The sequence below is a fragment of the Dichomitus squalens genome, assembly GCF_000275845.1.
Source record: "Dichomitus squalens LYAD-421 SS1 unplaced genomic scaffold DICSQscaffold_20, whole genome shotgun sequence".
Taxonomy (NCBI): Eukaryota; Fungi; Basidiomycota; class Agaricomycetes; order Polyporales; family Polyporaceae; genus Dichomitus; species Dichomitus squalens.
In genome coordinates, this window is record NW_006766902.1 from 309,128 (window position 1) to 335,260 (window position 26,133).

Sequence of the window (26,133 nt, forward strand, 5' to 3'; positions counted from 1 at the left end):
TGGTGAGGCAACGCAAGCGGGCGATGGGGCGGTCCGCGGCATAGGGTTTCTGAGGAACGAACGTCGGCGTCGCCCTCTCAGCCTCGCTAGTGAATGAGAGTGCACCTGTGTATAATCCTCTTCGGACATCACGGTGTAGCAGATACTGCGATGTACGGCGACTGAAGTCGCTTGCGTCTCAGGGTTTGGGTACGACGCTACCAGGATGGAATCGACGCGATGGACAGAGGGGAAGGGAGTGCTCGTGAAGACGGCGCAAGGTAGCTTGATACTGATTCCACTTTCGGGCTCTCAGTAACCTGCAGTGACCTACATGGCCTAAGCTTTATAGCGAACGGGCGGCGATAAGGAAACAGCGCTGGTCCGATCTGTTTCGTCTTAACGCTGGTATGGGCCACGCTCACGGTACAGCTCATGACGCGTTCGAAGGGGGTGGTTGGGGGAACTGTAAAATTGGGCTGTGTCTCTGAACTGCTTCGGTTGCGACAAAACATCGTCATTAAATCATGCTGTGTGGCGGAAGAGAGGGACGCAAGAGATGACGCCGTGGCATGGAATGAGCTCGTCTAAGTACAATCTAGTATCATAAACCGATCCCAGGTGAGTGCCTTCCAAGTCATACGTTGCCGCGCAGTTGTGATAGGCTCAAAGTAGTGCTGCCAGCTCCTCCAGCGAGCCCACCACAACGTCAACTTCACCGCCCTCCGCCTTGCACTTCACATGGTCTCTGTCTTCCAAGTCGTCTGTGGGTCTAGGTACGTAAACTGTCTTCATCCCATGCTTTGCAGCCGCTCTGAGGTCCCAAAGGTGTGCGGCAACCATCGCGCATCTCTCTCCTGGGAGGCTGAGATGGTGTAGCGCGCCCTGATAAACCCTTGGGCTCCTGTATCAAGAAGAGGGTGGCGCGGCCATGTGAGTCCCAGGTTCCCGTTTCAAAGAGCGGACGCACGGCTTGCATGTTCCGAATAGATCCACGGATAAAACGACGTCCCAAGGAAGGTCCGCATTCTTAGCCTGGTAAGTGCTACCGGGGTCAGCATGCTATACGGCTGAACAGTGCTCCATATCCTCACCAAGTCGACGAGGAAGCGGATATTTCCGTTGGAGAGTGCGGCGACTATGTGATTCTTCTTTAGGGCGTACAGGCCTTTTGTCGAATCCGGCCATCCTGTCTGACATTAGGATCCCTTTCAAGGGGCTCAAGAGAACAAGGCAATTCCTACCCTGTGCCTTGTGCCAGGACATGACAAGTCCCTGCCTCTTTGCGTCATCCCAGTGGGAGGAGAGGTGCTTCCAACGATCTGACTTGAGCATGGCGTCGAGGACCTGGCATAGGAAGCGCGATCAGGATCGCTATGCGTAAATGGCAAAGTCGGAGACCTGTCGGTGAGCTACGTCCATGTTTGTAGCACCCTCTCCCCCTCCGGAGACATGTTGCCTAGAGCGAAGTCTCGGCCTTTTAATTCACGACGCATAGATGGCACGATGACGCACGCATGTTTGAAGTACCCCGTCCTCCACTCGGTAGCAAACGCGTCCCAGTCTGTCATCGACGCGTCATTTTGTTGTCACCACTGATCCGGACTGCTGTGAGTGTAGCGGCCCTTACCTTCATTTCCACCCTCCGGTGCAGCCGCAGCGAGCTGCTCGGTGATGTTCCCGTACCAGTCCACTACTGTACCAAAGACATCAAAAATGTAGGCCTCAACGTCCTTCAGGGCTTCGTGCGTGGAAGACATGGTGCGCGGGATCAAGACGGCGGACTGACGGACCTCCGCTGGGAGGTTAGGCCTTTATAATGCCGTGTGCGGTACCGTGACGATACATATGCGCACCGGAACAAAGTAGCGCTGGGAAATGACGACATCTTCGATCGACTCGGGGCCAAGTGCGGACTTTTCTTCTCATGGACGCTTGTGGGATGCATCCTCGGTGTGTCAGGATCTGTGCTGTAGTGGTCGGGCCATTGGCTTGTAGAAGATTGGGGTTCGTTGGACGTTGTGGCGTGGCGAGCGCGGAAGCGCGTTTGCTGGCGCCTCTGGGCCGCGCCGTGCGACAACTCTCTTTCAGCCACAACCATCGTCTTCGATGTCTGGTAGGCCGGTCTCACAAACTGCCATCACGGCAGCCTTTCAAGCTCCCACATAATCTGCATCAAATATTCACCAAATAGGGGTCTCGTACATGTCCCACGATAACGCTAAGCCTGCTGCGAAATACGTCCTTCCAGGCGCCGGTCAAGGCCACACTGGTCAGGTATGAAACCCGGAACTAGGCACTGAGATCGTTACAGGCCATGCATGGCTACGAAGTCTTCTCTATCAGTGTACGCACCTTTACTCCTTAATTAGGCGCAAGTCTCCTTACTCTCGGTGTACGCGTTCTTGTGGGCGTCCACAGGACACACGACAACAGCCGGCTTCGCATCGTTAGGAAGGGACCAGCGGGTGTTCCAATGGGACGTGATGATGGGTCAGACTATGCGGAAGATATTGGGGTACAAGGGGAAGAAATATCGTCGCAGCGGAGCTCAGCGAGGATGCAACGGTAATGAGTGTCTGTCCTGTCCGGGTAGGAGGAACCCTGAAATGCTTAGATTTCTCGAACCTTTGATTCGGTATATGTCGCAGAACCGGATACCGATCCAACCGCTCGAAGAGCACGTAGGGACGACTCGAGGTACGGAAGTTCAAGCTCCGGATGGGCGATCTGCGGAGTGACTCCATTGGCAGTATGTCTTCCCTCCAGCACGTCGCGTGCTGCATGCTATATCAGTGTCTCTGAATAGCATCTCACTAGGTTGCGTAGCAAATGTCGTAACCCACCAAAACAATGGGCTGTGCCTCGCGACTTCGTCCGGTACACACGTCCGCCTCATGAGCTTGTCAACAGGAAAGAGGATGAACGACTTCGAGGGTCGCGCGAGCGTGTCATGCATCATCCCCCGTGTTTCTGGCAGGAGGAGGCCATTGTTAGATATGGTTGGGCGACGTTTAGCACAAAGGTGTCGCCCTAAAGTCCTATCAATCCAAACTGCATGAACGAGTCATAACCTGAATGAGTACCACCCGGTTGAAGCTGGGAAGCTTATTACTGTGACGCTAATGAGACCATGAAGGTGTGGCGGAGTCCTTACCCAGCAAGTTCATCTACTCCACTCTTGTGAGTGTTCTACAGCAGCATTTCATCTTTTCCCTTGATCACACATGCTCATCATGTCGTTGAATCAATCGGCGGATAGATCAGTACTAGGAAAAAAAATTCTGGAAGACCTGTACTAGTACCGTCGGGTATCCCCATTCATGACGTCATCACTCATGCCTTGCTGGTCCCTATGTTTTCTCTCATGTGAACGGTCTTCATCTCACCGACCCGACAGCCATCACCATGCCATAAAACGACCTCAGGATCAACTCTGTCATTGAACTCCCTTTACAGACCTCCTTGCCAATGTGCACGCGCCCGACGCCGAATCAGTACATTCCCTGAGGCCCTCGCTCCCTTGTTCTCGACACGGGGTCTAGCAAAACTACGGGCATAAGCCTGCCGTCCTCGCCTCGATGGGAATACGAGTATAGGTGCGCACGAAAACATGACGTCGTTGAGGAGTATATGTTGTTAGTGACACCGAGATGGCGCGATGCTACCGCAACAAGCACGATATTTGGAGGCTTTGCGCGAGAGCGGCGTGCCCGTCCATGCGCAGACCTTCATCAGTTCTAAGTCAGTTAGACAGATACGACCGAATGTCTATTCAGGAATACTCCCGCAGATCTTCGAGGCGACCATGACTGCCCCGATAGGACATTCTAACATGACAGCGGAGCGTCCAGTATGACAACAACGGCAACTGCAGCCGTATCTCGGCACTATAGACAAGACGCGGCGGATACTTTCCCTCGGTCACGTCACTGCAACAATTTTGCTAACAAGGCATTCGGTCATATATCTTGGAAGCAAGGTGGATTAATGAGTTGTCGCCCTGGAGGTACGTGGAGAGAGAGACACGTATCCATGGAATACAACAGCGAGGATGCTCGGGTCAGTATCCCAATAATATTCTTGACTGACTGAAAACTGGAAGTACCGAGGGCGTTCAAGCAGTTCCGCTGAAGCGTAAACCCAGGTCGGTACGCCGGGTTAGGGCAAGATAGGGTAGCTTACCTGCCAAACCGCCGTAGCCTCTCAGAGCCCCGCTCCCATCACTGAACGGCTACGGTGATTTTGGCTGGCAAACCAACCTTACACTAATGAGTCCTATCTGACGTACCGAATGGGGCCTTAGGTTAGGAAGTTTCAGCACGTCTATAGTCTGTACGCTCAGGTCTACTTCCCCGAACAGATTCCATAGCACTGTGATTCAACACTTGTAGACTCGACTTTGTCTTCATGGTCCTGGGCTACTCTGGAGTGCGGATGAGTAGGCATGACGGCAAACTCGAAGGTCTTCATCGAAGAATAACGTGACCAGCAAGGCAGCAAGCACGGAGCTTTTCAGAAGCAGTTCTCCAATATAGCAGTTTACACATACCTGGATGACAATGGATAAGGAACGTCCTCGGTAAGTCTAGGATGCCACCATGGTTAGTGCGGGGTCGATGGCCGGACCCGGTGTGCCCGAGGCTTCGTGCCAGAGCTCTGATAGGGATTCTCTTCGCGCAACCGGCCAATTGTCGCACCATTAGGTACGATAAGTTGCCCTACTGAAACATTCTATGTTGCTTCGTACTGGGTGGATTGCATGCGGCGTCTCTGCGATCTGCCGGCGTAACTCTCCAATCGGTGATCGGGGTCCCTGATCTCACTTGATGGTCCACCAACCACGTTCGGCCACAATGTCTCTACGTGTGGCACTCCACCTGAAAGAAGTCTTGTCTTTGCGTAAAATAAGTGCGCCTGTGACCGGTCGAGCTGCCGCCACTGCTCTGGTACATTGAGAGTGCGTGCCAGTGTCGATGGTACTGCGTGCCCATTGTGCTTATGCATGGGTCGGAGGTCCTTTGACCCGATACCCATGTGCTTGGCTGTCATGAGCTGGAGAAAATCTTCGGAGCAATGCCCTCCTGATCTGAGACAAGTCCCTCAGTTATAGGACCTCCGAGTGGATCCTGGGCCAGTGAGCAGCTTCGATGTGCTCGCACATGCGCTGCAACGAGGAATCAGCGGCGGAGGACAGTTTAATAGTGAAATTACACGGAGCTTGATAGGAGTAATTCGAAGGTGATACAAGCAATATGTGCAATATCCTCAAGGGCTAGCAACCCGGCTCGGACTTTCAGTGTGAAAGAGGGGCAATACTACGCGATTTACTCGCAGCACACGCCCGTCCATCGATGTACTGGAAATCTGATCATAGCTCTTCTGGCTCGCTTGTATCCATGTTTCATAGTGAGACTTGCAACGCGTTGTTGGCTAGGAGTGAGCGCTTCAGCTCGAAGTCCTGGGCTTGCCTGAACGTTAGTCGGATAGGTTAGCTCAAGTATCGTAGCGCCGCATTTGATGATATGACCTGAAGTGTATCCAATAGAGACAGTCAGATATCTGGACTCATGCAGTGCCCCAATGGATAGCTAGCCTGAATTTCGATTCGCGACGGTACTTTTGCTGAACGTGGTCTCTTCACAAGGTACGGGCGGCTAGTGTCTGACGGCCCGCTCGGTTAGAGGTCCTCCTCCCAAGCCATAGTGCTCGGGGTCCTGATTTACACTTCTCGGGTTGGTGCGCTGGATACCCGTCCGGATGCCCCCTGGTGGATTGTGTTCACGTCCGTTCACGACAGTAAAGGGTAAGGAATGGGAAGCAGACGTTGATGATGATGAGAGCGCCTATTCTCGGTAAGCTCGAAAGCCATCTGTAGTATTACACATTCACTTCCGTATAATCAAGCTCTTCTCCACAGATCCTCAGAAAACTCGGTAACCTCTTCGACAAGACCGCCTCGTTCCCCACGGGTGTAGGCCACGCATGTAGCATAGCTGTCGAGTCCCATCTCCAGCCTAGGCCGTTCGAATCGTTCCAACGATGGCCAACTGGCGAAGAGCGCAGTGTTGTACCCAGGAAGAGCGTCGTGGAAACGGGACCGGGATGTCCCTCCGACGCGGAATAGTTGTAGATGGTACGCAGATGGTCTCCAGACGAATGTCTGGATGACTGGGCATGCTGCCTTCCAGGAATGATCGAAGGGGATGAACGCTTGCTGCGATGGATGCTGCCAGGGCAAAGCGAAAGGTCAGTATCGCGTGTGTGCGCCGTTCGAGACGAATGCTCACGCCTTGGTACTGAATTGCGGATTCATCTAGCTCGAAGTGCTTCAGGGCGGGCAACTCGGTATTTCCAAGAATCTGCGTGGGCCAGATGTCCGTCCAAGGAAGTAACTCCTGGTCGCGCGCGGCGAGGACTAGTCTGAAAGATACGAGGCGCTCGGCCATCAGAGGAAGGAGATCGTCCGCGAGGGAACGGTCTGCGGTGCCCCTAAGAGTCAGGTGCGTGATAGAATATTGGCAGAACGTCGTGTGGAGACTCTTCGCCGAGCACCATATGCCCTTCAAGTCCAGGTCGAGTATCCGAAGGGATCGCAGCTTCTCGACAGGACTGTACATGGAATAGCAGTTGCTATCCCGCGCCGGGGGGACCGAGTTCTCCCATTGGTGGAGTACGCCAAACGCCATGCCGGTTGTCGTCAGCGACCACAGGCGGAATGTTGCTCCGTGGAGTATACCTGGGAAGTCCTCTAGCGCGGGGAAGCGGAGGTCGACGAGGTTGACGGCGTGACGGAACATGCTTTCCATGGACGGACGGAGGGCTTGTATCGTCCCGACATCAACGAGGGCGATGTTTGGGTGGCGGGCCGTGTCCCCAATGAAGCTTCGTGCGGCTGCGGGGAGGGGGGGTACTCCGTACGCAACATCGGGGATATCGAGGCGCAACGATCGCACGGTAGACGCACGCTCCCTGTCTCCACCTACTGTCTCCAGGAATTTGCGGACTTGAGAAATGCTTGGGCCTACGGACACATCACGGTAGAGAGCGGCCTCCCCTTCTTCTCGAAAGAAGTGACATACGCGCGTTAAGGATGCTAGGGTGGGAGCGATGTTGGGGTCAGAAGGGTCGGCGAGGCTATCGAAAACGATCTTCCAGATCTCGGGTGGGAGCTGCGCGGTAGAGGGAGGGGGATGGGCGGTGGGGCAGTCGGGGGCGTGATGCTCCTTGGGAAGGTCAGTGTTGTTCATCAGAACGAGCCACTGAGAGCGCACCTGTTGACCAACTCTCTTCTCTGTAACTCTGCAGCAGGTGTACTGCTTGACGGGGACCGAAGGTGCCTCCGTCCCTCCGGGTAGTAGCAAGGCGGGGTAAGGGTTAGACATGATTGATGACGAAAGCCACAGCGTGCTTTATAATCTTTGAGCTTGCGGGTCCTCAGTGCCCCACAGGAATGTCAGTCCCTACTATGGCGCAGGATTTACAGTGGATGATGGGTGACAAGAAACCCAGCGCTGGCCTGATATGTTCCGTCTTAGCGCCGGTACTTGGATTACCCTCACGGGACGGCTCATGGCAAGTCCGCAGAGGACGACGAGCATTCTATCGGGTCATGCCCTGTCTCTGATATGCTTCATTTTCAAGGATAATCGACACATACAACACCCTGTGCAAGGAAGAGACTCACGTCGTCACATGGGGCTCCTGTATTAAGAAGGCGGTGAACGCTATCATGGTCATGTGCTGTCTGTTTCAAGAGCACACGCACGACTTGCAGGTTCCGAAAAATTCTACGGAAAATCGACGTCCCAAGGAAGGTCGGCACTCTTGGTCTGGAGAGCACGGCGGGAACAAGCATCATTTGCGGGTGAAAAGTGCTCCGTATCCTCACCCGGTCGACTAGGAAGCGGATGATTCTGTCGGGGAGTGCGGCGGTAATATATTTCTTCTTTAGACGTGCACGGGCCTTTGCTCTAATTCCGCCATTCTGTCTGACAATCAGGATTCGCCTAAAAAGGTGCTCAAGATACTGAGGCATTCCCCACTCTAGGCCTGTGCCAGAACATGACAAGTTCATGCATCGTTGTGTCATCCCAGTGAGGGGAAAGGCGCTTCCAACGATTCGACTTAAGCATGGTGTCAAGGACCTGGCATGGAAAGTGGGATCAGGACGCTCTGCGGATACAAAAGCCTGACAGTGAGCTATGTCCATGTCCGTGGTGCCTTCTCCGGCGAGATGCTGCCTAGAGGGAGGTCTCGACCTTTTGCACCGCGGCCCATAGTTCACACAATGATGCACGCGTTTCAGAGGTAACCCGCCCTCCACTCGGTAGTAAACTCATCCCCGTCTGTCATCAACGCGTCATTTCATTGCTGCCGTTGGCCTGGACTCCTGCTCCTGCAACATACCTTCGGTGATACACTCCGGTGCAGCCGCAGCGAGCTGCTTTGTTGTTCCCGTAGATATCGGATATATCATGTGAAGACCTCCACGGCTACAGAGCTCCTAACATGAACGATGGTATGGCGCAAAAGTTCAGGATTGCGAACCCATGGTATTCCAGAGTCCGCTTGGAGCTCGAGTTTCATGAGTCCCTATGCGGACGGTTTGTGTCTCAGGATGGCTAGCGCTGAGGTGACGACATCGAATCGGGGCCAGTAGTGTTCCTGTCATGGCGTACCAATATTTATATTGTTTCATAGGTGGGATACCTCGTCACTTCACCGATTGTCCTGCAGTGTTCGGAGATATTGGGATGTGGTTAGTAGCTCAACCATTGATTTCCTTATGTAGACGAAGCGGGGTAGAGATCAAGAGAGTGAAGGTTCTTTCTACGTTGGGGCTGTATGTTGAGTACGAACTGACCAAATGCGGCATTGCGATCACTCGGGGCCGCCGGCTGCATACAAGCGTGCGTCTGCGACTACAGGCAACTCTCCTCCTGGCCCCGCAAACAAGTTCCACTGACCAGCCATGTCAACACTGAGCCTCACGAGCATGACAGGAGTCGCTCCCTGATATCGAATGCTGGGGGTCGCCAAGCCTGAGCGCTGAGCAGGGCCCCACGTGAGTCACAGTGTGACTAAGCAGCGTTGGTCACATCAGCATATGGCACCACCGCCCCACGAGCGGCGCTCTAACCACGCCCCCTGGCAGCTTTTGTCACCCAGCTCACCGTCAGTATGGCACCCTCTCGCGGGCCCGCGCCCACCCCTCGAGCTTTGCATAAAACACTTTCCAACCATAAGGGGCCTGTACACGTCGCGCGGTACGCCAAGGGCACTGCGAAGTACGTCCTTTCAGGCGGACAGGACCGCACCATTCGACTGTGGAACCCAGACCTAGGCAATGAGATCAAATCCTACGCTGCGCATGGCTACGAAGTGCTCTCCATCTCAGTGTACGTGTCTTTGCTTGGTGATGTGGCGCGTATGCTCTGGGCTAACGCGTTCCCTCGGCTGGCGACAGGGCACACGACAACAGCCGGTTCGCATCGTCGGGAGGGGACCGGCAGGTGTTCTTGTGGGATGTAATGACGGGACAGACGATACGGAGGATTTCGGGGCATATGAGCAAGATCTTTGCGGTGGAGTTCAACGAGGACGCGACGGTGCTTGCTAGTGGTGAGTGTTTGTCTTGGTCGGGGCGCGGGAGGAAGGCCTGAGATGCTTAGACTTCTCGAGGGTCGTACGACTCCACCGTTAGGCTGTGGGACCTAAGGTGCGTAGATATGTCTATGGCTCGCACATCGAGCCGCCGACCGTTGTCTCGGTTTAGGTCGCAGAACCGGCAACCTATCCAAACGCTCGAAGAGGCACGCGACGCTGTCCAAGCTCTTCACGTCGGCAGATCGTACATCTGCACTGGATCTGTGGACGGCTATGTACGAACATACGACCTTCGAATGAGTGAGCTGCGTAGTGACTTCATTGGTAGTATGTTTTTCATCCTTTCATCCTTGCAAATTGCAGGATATGAATTTCACTGACCCACACTTCTCCAGACCCTGTGACAGCTGTTGTGCCTTCACAAGACAACCAGACATACCTCGCGACGGCACTTGACGCGCACGTTCGCCTCATGGACATGTCCACAGGAAAGATGCTGAACGACTTCAAGGGCCACGCGAGTGCGTCGTACCGCATTCGCGCCTGTTTCGGGCATGGGGAGGCCAGCGTTGTATGTGGGGACGAGGACGGGAAGGTCTGGGCATGGGACCTCGTGGATGTACGTACTATCATCCGCTTCTCCAGTATTTAAGGACAAAGCTGATGTCCAGCGTGGGACGCGAAGGCGGCATCGCTGCAGCCCAGCCCCCCGCCCAAGGTGCATGACAGGGTCATCACTTGGATTGAGCACCACCCAATCGAAGTTGGAGAGCTTATCACTGCGAGCGCGGACGGAACTGTGAAGGTGTGGCGAATTCAATCATCATCAGATGCTTGAAACGTTCTCTTTGTGCGAGTATACTGTAGCATGATTGCATTCTTTTCACTCCTTAATCCTCTCCCTCTGATCCTCGGTATGCGGTGGGTTGTGTCGGTGAGCAGATCTGAAGACGTTCGGAACGCACCGCGTGAAGCGCCAGATTACGGTGGCAGGGAACATGCAGGGAATCTGCGTATTCCACGCATATTACCCACGGATTCCCCAGTAAATTCCCCCTTGATGGGAATCTGCTGGGAACATGCACATCCTCTCCAGATTCCCTCAACATCCCCAACCGCTTCTGCAGATTTCAATTGCAAGGGGGACTTGCCTGCCCAAAATCACTTATCCGACCGCGATGACGTCGTCGCATGGTCCGATATCGACCTGCCATTGTATCTATTCACATCTTGACTTCGTACTTCTTGCATCCCCTCTGTATGCCTATCTCCCCCTTAAGTGGTACGTACTGACCATTGACTCTCGGATGACAGGCAGGTGTTCTCTCATACGGGCATATGTTGATTAGGGCAATAGTACGTCTCTAGTGTTGCGTGTGAAGTAGTATAAGTCTGATGGCATCTAGCAGGTTGTCCCACATTCATCGATCATCATCGATCAAGACTGTGAGTATCCAGATTCAACATTACAGTGCACTGCTAATCCTGTTCAAGCAGAACTCGATTACCGACATGGTGAGTGCATATATGCACATATCTTCAGTATTGCGCGTGCCATCTCAGCTGTGTCTGATGTCCAATTGTAAGTAGGTGTCACTGCGCTGGCGGCTATGGGTACGAGTTGATTAGGTCAGGGTTGATTGGGCCGGTCTGTATGATATATAGAGAAGTCTAGACGTAGCGTAGAAGAGTCGCCGTTTGAATATATTCATTTCGATCTAATTCGTTCTGGCTGCCAATATCGGGAGGAATACTAGGTGCCAAGCCGGGCACCAAGAATGGATATGAATAATAAGCTACAAAGTCGTATATCCTATTTGATCCCATGTTACACAGGGTGCGGAATGTCTAATGTCTAAGTGATATGTGGGGAACATGGTCGGAATGTGAGCGGAAGGCAGTTAATACCACGACATCCTCTAAACCTGCGGAATGTGGTGGGAACAAGCTGGGAATGTGGCGGTAATGTGCTCATCCTCTCCGTGTTCCCCAACCTCCGTGATCTGGCGCTTCACGCGGTGACGTGTGGGTTCACATCTGCAGTAAGTAGCAACACCGGGCATAGCCGTCAATGACGTCATCGCTCATGTCATGCTCCTGCTTATATTCCCGTCATGTAAGCAATCCCGAAGATATATATCAGTGACAGCCTCAGGAACCGTCGTTTCGCCGTGATCCAGCACAACTGCACGATGGCATCCGAAGATCTCAGGATTGACTCTGTCATAAACCTCCCCTTTTATGCCAGTGCACACGCACAACCAGGACAGCACCTGGGACCCTCGCTTCCCCGTCTCGGACTGGGGGTCTACAAGAACGAGGATCCCAAGCCTGCAGTCCTTGCCGCCCTGAAACATGGGTACAGGTGCGCATATATGCACGATAGCAACATCATGGCATATGCTCTGACGTTACATAGGCACATTGACACCGCGCGCATGTACCGTAACGAGCCAGCCGTTGGACAGGCCGTGCGCGAGAGCGGCGTGCCCCGTGGACAGGTCTTCGTCAGTGCGTTATCTACCTTGTGACACGCGCTTATGCTTTGGTCTGACCGCTGCACGCATATAGCGTCCAAGGTCGATAGCAAAGAGCACGGCAGCGATGTGACTCCCAAGGCTATCGAGGACTCAGTTCAGAAGTTAGGACTGGGTATGTCCTTCCACCAGTACATGTGTGGTCGCGTGAACTGAATTTATATGTGTAGGACATATCGACTTGCTGCTCATCCACAGTCCTTTGTCCGGGAAGGAGAAACGCCTGGAGGCGTGGAAGGCGTTCATTGCGGCGCGGGACAAGGGACAGGTCCACAACATCGGTGTTTCCAACTAGTGCGTAATCACATTCCGCAGACTATATGCGTTCGCCCGATTTTGGTGACCGCCTGGTTCGCTCTACCTAGTGGTGTGAAGCACCTGGAAGAGATCAGAGAAGCGAGACTGGAGACACCTTCGGTAAACCAGCTCGAGGTCCGTCCCAAATTATAGCCCTCGCGGCTACTAGGAATGCATCGGCTTACGGTGCTCGCCAGCTTCACCCATTCTGCCAGCAGAAAGAAATTGTGGAATACTGCCAAAAGCATGGCATCGTTATCGAGGCGTACACACCGCTGATCCGTGGGGGATGGAACGATACCATCGTGGATATTGGCAAGAAGGTACAGATGAACGGCATTCCCGTATACCAAGCCCTGCAGATCACTAGTTTCCTGCACAGTTCAACAAAGACCCTGCACAAGTCCTCGTTCGATGGTCCCTGCAGCGCGGGTAAGCCTCAGGAATCTATTGAGTACATGGCCGTAGGCCTGAGTTTTGTTGCTTGTAGCTTCGTGCCGCTCCCGAAGTCCGCTAACCCCGAACGTGTCGTCTCTAATGCGCAAGTGTACGACTTCGAGCTCAGCACTGAAGACTTGAAGACCCTCGACTCGCTCGACCTCGGCAAGGAAGGCTCAGTCACCTGGAACCCAGTCGATGCCGCATGAGGTGGAATATGCGTCACGGCTTTGGAGTGATCCAGAGACAATTAACTGGTCTGATCGATAAGCCGTGCTGCTGTCTGATATGATTGAGGACATCCTACTTCGTGAGATGGTACGTAGATGAACGAGATTGACGATGTGTTGTGCATAACGGTGCACTCTTGACCCACTACAAGACCGAATCGCGAAACAGAACTGAGAGGAAGTATTATTAGCCGGTTAAAGATTAGAGAGCGCCCCACTTGCTCGCCGGGAGACCCGTATGGCTTATATACACGATGTGCCCATGATCCTGTCAGCAATCCCATCTGAACTGAGCTGCCTGTTAGAATGTCGGCGCGGAACGCCTTATCCCTCGCGACGAATATCCGTCTCTCGACCGGTATGTGTGCCACAACCACACGTATATCAAGTTCATTTACTCAACCACGTACAGGACATGATATACCCATACTCGGACTGGGGGTCGCCGAGACAACAGACTGCGTCTCTGCATGTGTCGCGGCTCTGAAATATGGATATAGGTGGGCACTACCACATCATGGTTCATAACGTCGACTCACGGATATGCTAAACGATCGCACGAAGGCACTTTGACACCGCGAGACATTACAAGAAAGAGGAACAAGAAAGAGGAAGAAGTCGGTCGGGCTATCCGAGAAAGCGGAATCCCCAGGGAGGAAATCTTTGTCAGTGAGTTACCTCATGGGGCCATCACACCCCCTAGCAATGCTCAATGAGAAGCAGCCTCCAAAGTTATGGCCACCGACCATGGGTACGAGGACACCCTCCGTGCCGTGGACGACTCCCTGCAGAAATTCGGTTATGGTGAGGAGCATCCGGACGCCAGCGGCGGAGCTTCGGCTGACTTGCACTTTCGCTGGCTGGCCAGACTATTTCGATCTCTACCTGATACATAGCCCGCTCTCGGGGCAGGAGAAGCGCCTCGGTACCTGGCGCGCACTCATCGACGCGAAGAACGCTGGGAAGGTCAAGTCAATTGGCGTTTCGAACTAGTCCGTATCTTGCCATCTCTGGCACTCAGAATCAATGAATGCTGACAGTTGTCGAATCTTCTGCGTAGCTCCGGAAAGCATATAGACGAGATACGCGCTGCAGGACTGGAGCTTCCTTCCGTAAACCAGATCGAGGTGCTCCCCAGCACGTCACCCTCTATTGAAGCAGTTGTACTGACACCATTTGACGCACTCGCCGATCGTTAGCTGCACCCTTTGTGCCAACAAAGACCCATTGTGAAGTACTGCCAGGAAAACGGCATCGTAGTGGAAGCATATAGCCCTTTGGCTCGCAGCAAGCTCGGCGGTCCGGTGTTGCAACGCACCACGAAACTGGTGCGCGACTGTCTTGCGTGCTTCCTCCGCTGGTTGACGCTTACACGAATGTCGCAGTACAACAAGGACATCGCGCAAATCGCTGTTCGATGGTCTCTTCAGCATGGGTACGAGGACTCGTGCCTCCAGGAAGTACAACGCTCACTACCTGCATTCTACAGTTTCGTCCCGCTTCCGAAGGCGTCCCATCGAGAAAGAATCTTGTCAAACTCCCAGGTCTACGACTTCGAGCTAAGCGATGAAGACATGGCAGCGCTGGATGCATTGGATAAGGGCAAGGCGGGATCGGTGACCTGGAACCCCGTCGATGCCGACTGAGTGCGGAGAGTATGATAGGCCTCGAGGGCCAGACGCTGGCCAACACGCGGTGGTCCTCAAGTACAGTCGCTATAATGGAGCTGTGATTCCTTCAGAAACCCTATGTATGAACTTGATCCCACTAATGTACACATAGTATGGGCACACCGACATTTCAATGTCGATCTATCACTTTCAACGCTAGCGAATGAAAGATCAGACAACGTCCGAACTCCTCGATACAGTGGGGGCAAGCATAACCACCACCTCGTGCTTTCCAAAGACATCGACTCCGTATTCTGTGACAGCCACCTCTGGTGTATCTGACTCTAATGTTGAACACACACGCCATACGTCGGAAGAATCTAGCACAGATCCGATAGAGCCCAGAACGCGATTGAAACCAGGCGCGGAAACCGTGGCGTCTCCGAACGGGTCGCTACGATGCTGTGTGCGCTGTTTCACCTTCTGAAGATCGAACATGAAGCGCGAGACGAGGATCGCCGTGATGCTGTCATGAAGTGGATGTGAATCTCGCAACGGTCTATATGAAGTGATCAAAAGGGAGACTTACGGCTCGGTGAAGGAGACGATGTAGCTTGTCTGTTGTATGTTGACGGTGATCTTAGTAGTAGGCGTTAGGGTAAGCGGCACAAAATCACTTGTGAGCTTATGTAAACGTACGGAGAGAACAGTGAATGTAAGATGAAGGATGTTCAGGACAAGAAGTACTCTGATGACGAATTCAGACCACGTGGTCAGTGACTTGTTGTTTGGCGATTTCGGATGACTGACAAGAAATAGATCGTTCCTAATTATCACTCAATCAGAAGGGGATGTTTTGCGCGACCATGAAACATACCGTTCACTAGAAGTAGCTGGGCGATAGATGGCACGTTTCTGCCCGAGCAACGGGCGATGGCTGCTGTGTTATAGGTCGTATACCATGTAACGACGACATCAATCGCATTTGCAATGATCAAGGACGACCGGTTGACAATAGCAACTACATTGGAGTTAGGGCGCTCATGATAACAAGGTCAAAGAACGTCTGACATACGCACATCTGCTGGAAACATCAGCCACTGGCCTGACGGAGACAGATGATTGAACTTACATCGAAGAGAGGGCGGGGGAGACAGCGACAACGGTCTGGCATCCCCAGACAGGAACGTACTCTCCATGAGACCAGTAGAAGTGGGTCTACAAGGAACGGGTAGTAGCATGTGTGCGAATGCATGTCACAAATTCCGCTCACCAGATTGATACCGATCGGGATCACGGAGAACACCAGCACGGGCATCGCGGCTACCCATCGTTTTCCGCAAAGTGCATACACACGTAGGCTGGAGAACACTGCAAGGGGATGCATCAACAGATTGTATATTTCAGCGTTCGTAAGTTGGAGCTGATACTTACACGCCCACGGCACGTATTGAAGGTTATCGAGAGCGAATGAGGTCATAACCGAAGCGTTGCAGCTTTCGACAGCTCAGTGTAAGCAAGCGACCATCTCAAAAGAGACAGAAGGGGTCGAGTACCTCTGCGGCTGTACGTAAGTGTCGATGTGCTCGCAGAGCGTACACAGCAACCCACCTTGTCCGTGACCGCCATAGATCCAGAATAGCTGGAGAGCATGTACACCAGAGGCGCATACCTGTTCAAGAGGAACAGCACGGTGGCTCCAGTGACCTTCTCTCTCCAAAAGAGGTTGACCTCCTTGCCCAGTCCGATCACCCACTCATACGCCAGCAGCGCTAGAGAAGTAGCGTCAGTGACAGGCGAAGTGTGCATGAGCGGTGGATGTACAAGTAATGGCAAGGGAGATGTAGTTCGAAATAGTCCTGTTTGGGTAGTCGCCGAGATCAGCATGGTATCAAGGAGGAAGTACCCGCGGTAGTACTCACGACTCTGCAACGAGCGTGATAATTTGTGCAGCTTCCATGGCAGCCATTGAAGTCTTTTCGATCGGTTGATCAGTCAATTAGACGGTGTTGTGCACGGAGTTCAAAGCAGGACGGACGCAGTAGTCTGAATGTTTGCAGTCTGAAGGCATCCATACTTATACGCAAATACGTCTCCACGTCTCCATCTCAGCTACATGATCAACAGTAAAAGAAGAACTCCGTAGCCACCACCAGTTCAACAAGATGCCCGGGGCCAGACATACTCGTTCGCAGCTTCGAGCGCAGGGCCTATAGGTAGCGAAAGTCAGACGTCAGCGACTGAAGGGCGACGGGGTCTCCGGAAGATTCCTTGCATGGTTCTATCATCCTTCACGAGCCAGGGCCGCAGCCAAGGTAACACACGAAGTGGATGATTGAATGCCGTAGAGCAGAAGGAACGGTGAGAGGGGAGATAGAGTTCGGGGCCGAAGTGGCAGATGCGCGTCCTCGACATTGACGATGATCCAAAGATGTCCAGATGAGGAAGCGCCGCTATGTGCCTCTGTGGCTATGGTGGAAACCAAGTCTGCGACCAACACCACAGCCGCTCAGGTTCTGCGATGCCCCACGCGTATGGCATGCGCCCAACACTGCAAATCAGGGCACGAACCTGAGTGTCTCTGAGTAGCGGTGAACCATTGCAAGAAGTAAAAACCGTGTAGGCACGTTGCAGGGACGGACATGAGCATTATAAAGTTGACATCTATTCTACAACAAAGAACCGAATGTTGCGACAACAATACCAATGGTGCTCATGAATGCGATCATGCCATACTAACGTGTGTGCAACAGTAGCATATGGGAGTGGGGTACTGTAGTTCACCAGATCCAGTCCGCAAGAGGTATACAGAATGATGATTACAATATGCCAGTATGCCAGTAACGATGCAACAGTAACGTACCCGAACACCAAGATATACAGAGAAGCGTGTTGGAGCGTGGGAGCGAGGGAGCAAGATTACACATGAACGGAGGGGGGTTACAACTTGTCGAGATGCGAGATGAGGAATAAAGTAAACCGTCAAAGTCGCGTTCAGCCCATGCGCTCAGTCGTAGCAGGCCGACGCACGCGTGATCGTCGTCACCCCCACCGCGTTGTCTGAAGTTATTCTTTACTTTGGCTTCTGGAGCATGGCCATGACAGCCTCGATGCCCTTCATGCCGAGCCCGCCCTTCGGGTAGCAGATGTACAACTGCAAGGCGCGCGCGTCAGCGTCTCATCTCCCCCTACCCCCTTCATCATCCAATCCAAGGAACACTCACCGGATCGTGCCACGTCCCAAACTTGCTCCTGAAGTCACCCTTGGTCGTCAAGTGGAACGTCGCCGACAGCCCGTTGTACGCCTTCTCGAGCGTCTTCACCTTGAAGCCGTGGATGTTATCTGCCGCCTGCAGCGTGCCGGTCGCGCCCGCCCCAAACGTCGCGGTCTTCACACCCGCGTCGCCCAGCTTCTTGATGACGTACGCGAGAATATACTCGATCGCGCCGAGCGGCGCCCCCGGGAACTCGAGAGCCCATTTGATCTGGAAGCCGTGTTTCGCCGCGAGCTGCGCAAGGACGACCAAGGCGCATATCTGTTATGTCCGACAACGCCGTCAGCATTCTCGGATCGACTCTGCAAGGAACCGCTGATGAGGCGAGAACGCACCTTGCCGTCCTTGTCCACCGCATAGAAGTACCTGCGGTGGTGCATGTCGTCGAACGGCCGCACGCCCGTTAGGTGGATCTGCGTGCCCTTCCGGTTCGCCTCCCATTCCTTACACCGCTGCTCGAGCTGCTCCTTCACGCTGGGGTCCATCTCTTGCCCGACCTCGATAACCTTCACACCCTCGCGCTCCGCCCGGTGGATCTTTCGGCGCACGGTCTTGTCGTGCTCCGCCGGATCCGTCTCCGTAGGGTTGATGCGCTCCTCTGCGACGGCGATCACCGCGCCCCAGCCCAGGTCCTCCGCGAGGTACTTCTCAGTCTGCTTGTCCACGCAGCACCACACGGGCTTGAGGTGTTCCTCTTGCAAGAACGCGAGGAACGCCTTGGCCACGCGCGGGATCTGGTCGACCTCACAAAGAGGGTTTCCGAAGATGACCGCGAAGCCGTTCTGGGGGATGTAGCCGACTGCAGCCCCAGTCGCCTTATCGCGCCAGATCGTCCAGGAGGGATCCACCCAGCTAGTGTTGGTCGCGTCCCCGTACTTCGCGATAAGCTGTTGAATATCACATTAGTCGACTGCTAGGGGTATGAATGATCCGCCTACGCACATTCTCGAGCGGCGGCAATTCGCCGTGCCTCTTGCCCGGCTGGAACGTCGACGACTCGGGGCCGTGCAAGATGAGCGAGTTCGCAGCAATGGCTGCAGCCTCCTGCGGGTCGTGGTTGCGCACCACGAAGCTGCGCGGATCGCGGGGAAACAGACTGGCCCAGCGGATGTTCCCGAGCTTCAGGAACAGCATGACCAGTCGCTCGAGACCGACACCTCCTCCACCGTGCTGGGCGCAGGTCAGCTGGTGCGACGGAGACACACGAGGCACGAAAACTCACCGGAGGGCAGCCCCACCTGAAGCCGTCGACGTACTCCTTCATCGTGTCCGGGTCGATGTTGGACTCGCGCATCCGCTGCTCGAGGAAGGGTGCGACATGGATACGCTGGCCTCCCGACAGGATCTCCTCCCCACGTAGGAAGATATCATACGAGTTCGAAAATTTCTGCGATCCGGTTAGGGACGCGGATCGGAAGGCGTCGCAGATAAAAAAGCGCTCACGTTGTTCTCGGGATCAGGCATGGTGTAGAACGGCCGCACGTCCAGCGGGAACTTGTCGAGGATGTAGTAGTCCGCGCCATACTTCTCCTTCACGAGCTGACCGAGGCGCTGCTCAGCGCGCGTGCTCAGGTCCTCATACTCATCTGGCTCGCTGCCGTCTTCCTCTCTCCAGCCCGATTCCTTCAACATCCGAATGCCCTCAGCAAACTTCAGGCGGGGCGTCTCGTCGAGGATAACGACGTCGTCGGAAGGGAACGTCTTTTTCACGGTGTCGATCTACAGGAATCGGCGCAGTGAGCAGAAATAGCCCATAGGGATCGGGAGTGATACGCACCTCAGACCGGAATCGAGTGAGCAGGTTCTTGAAGATGAACTTGAAGCACTCGTCGAGGGTGTCCAACACCTCGTGGTAATGGCTTTCGATCGCCATTTCAATATCGAGACCCGTGAACTCGGTCAGGTGCCTGTGCGTGTTCGAGTTCTCTGCCCGAAAGACGGGGCCGATTTCGAAGACCCGTTCCATGTCGGCGGCGATACACATCTGCTTGGCGAGCTGCGGACTCTGCGCGAGGCACGCCGGGCGACGGAAGTAGTCGACTTTGAAGACGGCTGCACCTGACTCTGTTGACGTGCCCTGAAATTTCGAGGAGTGAATCTCCGTGAATCCTCGTTCGACGAGGAACGAGCGGAAGAGTTCGCAGACGCCGGCCTGAATACGGAAGATAGATTGTGCAGCTGGGGACTACGGCCAGGTGAGCCATGATGCGCAAGTAGATTGAAAGTCGCTCTTACGCGCAAATCTAGCACACGATGATCTAGACGTGTACGTTCGCCCACACGGACGAAATGGGCGTCTTCCTGTATGCACCACATGTCTGTGGTCAGCTTCGCTGATGCTGGGGGAGCGATGAGGACTTGCCCTGTCATAGTATTCCTTCGGTCTCGAAACATCCTCCACCTGGAATGGAAGCGCCTCTGACGGAGCTGCGATGACAAATATCTGCACATATGTGAGCGTTGATAGGGGCATGGACTAAGACTCGAAACAACGTACTTTCTCGATATGCACCTCATACTGGTGGATGGTCGTGCCGTGCACCTGCTCCTGGTTCGGCGGCGGTCGTTGGATGACGCCTTCTACAACAACGATCGACTCTCGTGCGATGCCCTCGGCCCAACGAACCATAATCTGTGAGACTTTCTCCGGCTCCTCAGTGAGCACGCCCTGTATCGTGGTGAACTGGTGGCGGAGGATCAGGAAGACAATCTTTGTGCCTGCGACCGTCCGGTCAAGTCACGCAAAGTATGAGGCGGGATTCGGTCGTACCTAATGCACGGATGTGGTGGACGCGAGCACGGAAAACAACCCTGTCTCCTTCTTTCTTGTCGGCGAAATCGCGAAGCTTGTCGAGGGGACGATCTAGATGAGGTTTGCGAGAAAAGTATGAATCACCACGAGCTTCAGGTTCGTAGAGACGATCACATACCTGAGCGCGATTGTGAGGCGTTCAACTCTTTATCTCCCCAATTATCCCTGTAGGGATCCTGGACAACGGGGCGTAAGAACCGACTGTCGCAAGAGGTTTGAAGGGACGCACCTCGTCATGTGCCTTCTGCATCTGCTCCTTGCGTCTACGACGCTCCTCCTCATCCTTGACCTCTCGCTCTGCCTTTCTGTCTTCTTTCAACTCGGTGAAGGACAGGCTTCGGCTGCGGGAGGTGCTAGTAGGCCTCGGAACGGGCGAGCCATTCTCGTGCGCTTGGTGCGTCTCGGGTGCAGTGTCGGCTTGGACGGGTTCTTCGGACAGGTTCTTGGCGTGGCCGTTTGTAAAGTATTTGATGGGTGACTTGGGTTCGCCATTGGTGGAGCTAGATGGACTATCCTTCCCGCTTCCCTTGGAGAGAGAGCGAGTATGTGTGCTGACGACTCTGGATAACACCCTCTTGATGGTAGACATGGTGGACGATCAGAGGTGTGAGAGGCCCGGTAGGGCGATGTGGAGAGGGACGGGAGGGGTGTTGGATAGGGGAGTGCTGAGCGGTATCAGGAGGGTGCCGGTGATGAGTATGTATGTAAAGTTAGTCGAACCGGCCGGGGCCGTTTTCTGCTCGTGGAGGACCGGGTCGAGGCACGACGTCATCGCCCGGTACCCGGAGACGTCATCCTTTCCGTGTATGGATGCCATCTCTCCTGCGGGCTTGGCATCACCATGCGCCCAGCCCACCCTGCGCACAGTGGAGGAGAAGCCCGTCGCCCACCACACCAACAAGCAAGGAGGAGCCTGTGCGACCAGCCCATGGCATTCAGAGCTTTGTCCAAGTCCGTGACGACGGCGGAGCCCGCAATTCCTGCACGACGATGAGTCAACCCGTCCCAACGCCCCCCGCGGGCCACTGACTGACAAGCGTCCTTACACATCGCAGGCCTCTTGATGAATCTCGCCCGTCGGGATCGCAGACGCGTCTGGACGGGCGCCGCCATGAATAAGCGGCACTGAGCGCCGGCCGGATCCGCTTACCTGTCGGCCTTTACATCTCCGCATCCGACTCGGCCGTCCAGAGCATCCTGCAAAAGCACGCAGCTGCGAGCAGATCGGAGGCCATGCTGACGACGGGCATCGGGCACGAGGGCAGACGGACAGCCAGAACGCGAGACCACGGGCCCGGGCCCAGCGTGCGACGCGAATGGTTCTCACGCCCGCGTCTAGACTTCCCGCCGTTTCTAGCGTTTGACTTGCCAAACGTCTACGACCGACCACAACGAGCGCGTTCTTTCTGGAGCCCATGGCCATCGGGCCATGACGTCCAGGTCATCCGCTGCTGCACATCCGAACACATGCTAGGTGCATGCGGCGTCGTAAAGGCTCGAGGTGCTATAAGTCGATGACAAGTTGACGTACCTAGCGGTAAACCTTAGGACAGACTGCGATGGTTACTTGACGAATCAGGCTCGGCGGCTTACACAGAGCTACTCAGCCGTCCGAATATACCACAGCAGCAGCTTGACATTCTAGTTCAAGTGGGCTTCGACCTACCAGCCATCTCCTACAAGCAGCGCATCGCGCGCCCATCAGGCTATTGGCCTTTCTTCCCGACATGGACGTTCTACCGGTTGAGATTCTTCAGAAAATCTTCCAACTAGTATGCATAGATGGAGGGCTCACTGAATACTCGCTCTCCCTCACCTCGGAGAGATTCCGTGCTATCGTCCGACCTATCCGCTTTGGTTCCGTCGCGGTACTCTGCGCAACAAAACGACTTCTAGCCTTCTTGTCCATCTACGAACAGGAGCGTCAGCAGTCACCCGAGACCAAATTCGAGTTCTCCCGGTTGTATCTCACCATCCCTCTCATCACCTTCAGGTTCAAAGAACCAGTAAACACCGAAATTCCATCCCCTTCGAGCCATAATTCGCCTTCCCTCGCAGACAACACGCCGACCGAGGAGCCAAATCTCGACCCATCCTCCCTCCCGCTCATCAAAACCCTCCTCTCACTCGCCGCGCCCGACCTCCACACACTTGTCCTCCAACACAGCGCCACCCAACCCGGCCGCACGCCCCCAAACTCCCCCCTCCTCTCCCATCCGTTCCCCTGCCTCCGCTCCCTCACCCTCCTCAGGCTCACCCACCACGACTGGCTGCTCGCCGCCCCCCTCCGCGCCGCATCCACCCGACCGCCGCTCTTTCCCGCGCTAACCCGCCTGCACATCAACACCCCCGCAGAGAGCTACTCGTTTGACCCCGCAGCATGGGCCCCGGACACCTCCTCACGCACCTGCGCCTCTCCGCAGTGTCTGAGATCCCCCCGCGCCTCCTGCGCGTCCTCGGGTCCCCGGACTGGCTCCGCGTCCCGCTATCATTGCCAGCCGCAGGTGATGGCGACGCACACGCGCCCTCCGTCAGCGGGTGCCCCGCGTCGCCTGCCGTGATCGCGCTCAAGACCGACAAGTGGACGCGTCTGGAACGCCTGGTTCTGCACCGCAGGTATGCGGGGAATCACAAGGCTGATGCTGAGTGCGCGGAATTGCTGCTGCGGTACAAGGGTGGCGTGGAGCGCGCTCTAGACGGGAAGGTACAGGTAGAAGTGGTGCCTGCTGTCCAGGACTGCTACATCGATCGGATACGTGATGCAAGGCAAGAACGGGCCCCATGCATGTTCTCTCTGCTCTGATGTATCGACGGCTTGCTATCGCTACTGCTACAGCACGCACTGGGGTTTGCACTGCGATGCTCACCGGAATCTCAAGTAAGCGCCTGTATCTCACCAATTGTGCAGAATCATTAGTTGTCTACATTCTTCATATCTCTGTTCCTCAGCGTCGCGCGAGGTGCTTTCGCGTTGGCGTACCGGGGCGGACAAGAGAAGAAAAAGAACCAACTACCCCCGGCGGGACTCGAACCCGCAACCTCCAGATTCCCCGAAGTCAATGGTAGAAGTCTGACGTCATAGCCATTAGACAACGGGGGCTTGCAGATGAGACCCTCCTAGAGCAATATGAAGCGAAACACATAAATCCCGCCTCTGGAAAAGCGAAAACGGGGTTGCGAGGTCCTTCAACAGATAGATGCCGCATCCTAAGGAGTTGGTACATAGTATCCACTCAAGTTATATGCAGTTCTTTCTTTATACCCAATATCGTCAACTTTCCCAAAGATGTGGGTTAGAGCAGTACAAATATTCACTTCTTGCTATGTGTAACGTGGCTAGAACGAGCTCGTCGAAGCCGTTACGCCGAAAGGCAGGATAAAAGAGAGTCTGTACTCCCGCTCACCGCCGGGCGTATACGCACACCGGCGATTTCATGCTAAGGGCGACCGCCGTCCTTGCATCATGTCCCGTGAAGCCACGCTCTTCGACTAGGTCTCCGATCCTTTGGCCTCATACTCGGACTACGAGGTCTCCTCGTTGGAGAACCAGTCGCGCCCATCCCCACCACCGATCGTCTTCATCCACTCCACAAGTATCTCCTCGCCCCATCGGCGCTTCGACCATCCGCAAGGAGACAGTGCGAACATCTCGACGCCCGCCTGCGTCACCTCGTCGGCGATCCCGTACATTTTCCCAATCCTGGAGGTGAACGCCAACCTGCTCGTCCCACACGAGCCCTTCACCGGTCTGGGACCCGGCTGCACCACCACGCGGACAAGGCTCGGGAATGTGCGCTTAGCAGGTGGGACCCGGACGTCGACGCCCGTGTCTAGGGGGCCGTGTCTGGAGGGAGAGGCGGCCTTCACGATACCTGAAAGCTCGTCGAGAAATGTGTCAGACAGACGGTGGGCAGAGATGCGCAGGTGCGTGAGGTGCGGCGCATGCGGGGCCCATTGCAAGATGAGGGGCTTGTTCCATATCTCGTCTCCTGCAACTACATGCAGACGCGCCAGGGCAGGGAAGAGCGGAGGTACGCTCGGACGAAATTCGAGCGCGCATGGGCAGCGATACCAAAGGAAGGTGAGTTCCCGTAAGGAGGGGAACTGTCGGTCGGCGAGGGGCCTGCCGGGTTCCACGAAGGTGTGATCGATGACAAGGGACTTTAAGCCGTCTCCGACGAGGGTGAGCAGCGTTCGGGTAGCCAGGAGAACACGATCATGTTCCGCCTCAATTGCATCCCAACTCTCGGGGTCATCGTTAGTTGAAATGTCTGCGGCGTCTTCTTTGATGTCAGAGAAACACAGGTGTGCGAGCTTCGGTCGAGCCCCACTAGCGACAGAACACTCCTTGTTATAAAGCTCGAGGAATGCATTGACGCTGTAGGTCTCGGCTGTGAGTGCAACGGAGAAGAACCGAACGGGCCGCGCCACTTCGCGGATCGACGTGGAGGTGAGGGAAAGAGAGCACCCGGTGTATCCGCCGTCAGTACACGCGCGCTCGAAGATTTGTTGCAATGTTTCGACGGCGAGCTTCTCCATGATGCCTACGTGGTCAGTTGATCGGGGGTGGGGGCAGAGGCGGAAGAGAGCGGTATAACAGCCATCATCCAAGAACCCCAGGGGAGGCGCTCACTTGGGCGGCAAAGCCCATACTACACAGGCTCGCACTGGCTGACCATGTACCTCCCGACTGATAAAGGAGCGAAGCCCATCTTGCCTTCATCGCCACGCATGTGTCTCAAACGAACGTTCTCCGGTCCTATGTCTACGGCGTTTCTCGCGCTTCCCATGATACTCACATGCTTAGCCTCTCCTCAGCCCCATGCTTCCTCGCGCCATCGTGAAGTTGAGTCATAAGGTGGCTCAAGCTCAAAGTCCCCTCCTCATCGCGGTCCGCCAACCGTTCCACGTACTCTATAGTCCTGCGTCCTCGACTCCATGTCTCTCGTACTTCCCTGGGAAGTCCTCGAAAGGATCGTCGACTACGCCTATGACGACTCCGTCCTGCTACGCAGCTTTTCTCTTACCTGTCGGCAGTTACGTCCTCGTACTCTCTTGTTCATGATGGAGCGTTGTCATTTCAACGCGAAAGACCAGGTTTTCGCTTTCTGCGACTTCCTCCGAACGAGGAGCGAGTTTACATCCCTCGTACAATCACTCTTTGTATGCCCCATCGAATTTCCACCCTACCCCCCCATCAGAATGCTTCCCAACATTTCCACCCTCCGATTCATCATCCGTAGATTCGGGGAATATGCTCGTCCAGCAGATCGGCCTGTGGTGCATCTCCACCCATCGACCCTCAGCTGCTACCGGATGTACGGAGAGCGTATCCGAACCCTATCG

General features: G+C 54.9%; 9 protein-coding genes and 1 non-coding gene across 10 annotated transcripts; 4 read left to right on the forward strand and 6 right to left on the reverse strand.

Annotated features, from left to right (window-relative positions):
* Positions 1-645: 645 nt before the first annotated feature.
* On the reverse strand, positions 646-1,757 carry DICSQDRAFT_181343 (haloacid dehalogenase; the record flags this gene model as incomplete). Its single annotated transcript, XM_007366787.1, has 7 exons — positions 1,610-1,757; positions 1,495-1,543; positions 1,381-1,438; positions 1,224-1,326; positions 1,074-1,168; positions 950-1,014; positions 646-883 (listed from the first exon to the last, which is right to left on the reverse strand). Exons 1-7 carry the CDS (start codon positions 1,737-1,739, stop codon positions 646-648), a joined length of 738 nt encoding a protein of 245 aa, XP_007366849.1. The 5' UTR covers positions 1,740-1,757.
* A 922-nt stretch (positions 1,758-2,679) lies between these two features.
* DICSQDRAFT_63106 (uncharacterized protein) lies at positions 2,680-3,041 on the forward strand (the record flags this gene model as incomplete). Its single annotated transcript, XM_007366788.1, has 2 exons — positions 2,680-2,731; positions 2,800-3,041. Coding segments are annotated over 2 exons (294 nt in total), but the record flags the coding sequence as incomplete, so codon positions are not given.
* Positions 3,042-5,778: 2,737 nt separating this feature from the next.
* Positions 5,779-7,443, reverse strand: DICSQDRAFT_137518 (uncharacterized protein). Its single transcript, XM_007366789.1, has 4 exons — positions 7,288-7,443; positions 6,300-7,214; positions 5,900-6,228; positions 5,779-5,834 (listed from the first exon to the last, which is right to left on the reverse strand). The coding sequence occupies exons 1-2, from the start codon at positions 7,362-7,364 to the stop codon at positions 7,076-7,078; spliced, it is 216 nt and encodes a 71-aa protein (XP_007366851.1). The 5' UTR covers positions 7,365-7,443; the 3' UTR covers positions 5,779-5,834; positions 5,900-6,228; positions 6,300-7,075.
* A 1,685-nt stretch (positions 7,444-9,128) lies between these two features.
* DICSQDRAFT_181344 (nuclear mRNA splicing protein) lies at positions 9,129-10,426 on the forward strand (the record flags this gene model as incomplete). The annotated part of the gene is made up of 6 exons (XM_007366790.1): positions 9,129-9,380; positions 9,449-9,603; positions 9,664-9,700; positions 9,758-9,915; positions 9,984-10,207; positions 10,274-10,426. Exons 1-6 carry the CDS (start codon positions 9,163-9,165, stop codon positions 10,424-10,426), a joined length of 945 nt encoding a protein of 314 aa, XP_007366852.1. The 5' UTR covers positions 9,129-9,162.
* A 1,170-nt stretch (positions 10,427-11,596) lies between these two features.
* On the forward strand, positions 11,597-14,756 carry DICSQDRAFT_107518 (Aldo/keto reductase). Its single transcript, XM_007366791.1, has 9 exons — positions 11,597-11,630; positions 11,710-11,953; positions 12,008-12,099; positions 13,814-13,894; positions 13,959-14,082; positions 14,151-14,217; positions 14,290-14,418; positions 14,476-14,525; positions 14,580-14,756. Exons 2-9 carry the CDS (start codon positions 11,781-11,783, stop codon positions 14,734-14,736), a joined length of 873 nt encoding a protein of 290 aa, XP_007366853.1. The 5' UTR covers positions 11,597-11,630; positions 11,710-11,780; the 3' UTR covers positions 14,737-14,756.
* A 51-nt stretch (positions 14,757-14,807) lies between these two features.
* DICSQDRAFT_137521 (uncharacterized protein) lies at positions 14,808-16,827 on the reverse strand. Its single transcript, XM_007366792.1, has 11 exons — positions 16,623-16,827; positions 16,525-16,559; positions 16,312-16,472; positions 16,135-16,198; positions 15,974-16,071; positions 15,831-15,918; positions 15,578-15,721; positions 15,511-15,526; positions 15,400-15,448; positions 15,290-15,339; positions 14,808-15,226 (listed from the first exon to the last, which is right to left on the reverse strand). The coding sequence occupies exons 1-11, from the start codon at positions 16,667-16,669 to the stop codon at positions 14,932-14,934; spliced, it is 1,047 nt and encodes a 348-aa protein (XP_007366854.1). The 5' UTR covers positions 16,670-16,827; the 3' UTR covers positions 14,808-14,931.
* Positions 16,828-17,333: 506 nt separating this feature from the next.
* DICSQDRAFT_137523 (aspartyl-tRNA synthetase, cytoplasmic) lies at positions 17,334-21,467 on the reverse strand. Its single transcript, XM_007366793.1, has 13 exons — positions 21,017-21,467; positions 20,906-20,963; positions 20,746-20,838; positions 20,473-20,693; positions 20,338-20,418; positions 20,211-20,276; positions 19,753-20,160; positions 19,419-19,694; positions 19,198-19,362; positions 18,918-19,145; positions 18,311-18,862; positions 17,925-18,236; positions 17,334-17,854 (listed from the first exon to the last, which is right to left on the reverse strand). Exons 1-13 carry the CDS (start codon positions 21,374-21,376, stop codon positions 17,774-17,776), a joined length of 2,901 nt encoding a protein of 966 aa, XP_007366855.1. The 5' UTR covers positions 21,377-21,467; the 3' UTR covers positions 17,334-17,773.
* Positions 21,468-22,514: 1,047 nt separating this feature from the next.
* On the forward strand, positions 22,515-23,672 carry DICSQDRAFT_181350 (uncharacterized protein; the record flags this gene model as incomplete). The annotated part of the gene is made up of 1 exon (XM_007366794.1): positions 22,515-23,672. The coding sequence occupies one exon, from the start codon at positions 22,515-22,517 to the stop codon at positions 23,346-23,348; it is 834 nt and encodes a 277-aa protein (XP_007366856.1). The 3' UTR covers positions 23,349-23,672.
* Positions 23,673-23,798: 126 nt separating this feature from the next.
* Positions 23,799-23,887, reverse strand: DICSQDRAFT_t109. Its single transcript has one exon. It is a non-coding gene; the product is annotated as a tRNA-Arg (tRNA).
* Positions 23,888-24,041: 154 nt separating this feature from the next.
* On the reverse strand, positions 24,042-25,349 carry DICSQDRAFT_155770 (uncharacterized protein). The gene has a single exon (XM_007366795.1). The coding sequence runs from the start codon at positions 25,324-25,326 to the stop codon at positions 24,310-24,312; it is 1,017 nt and encodes a 338-aa protein (XP_007366857.1). The 5' UTR covers positions 25,327-25,349; the 3' UTR covers positions 24,042-24,309.
* Positions 25,350-26,133: the final 784 nt, after the last annotated feature.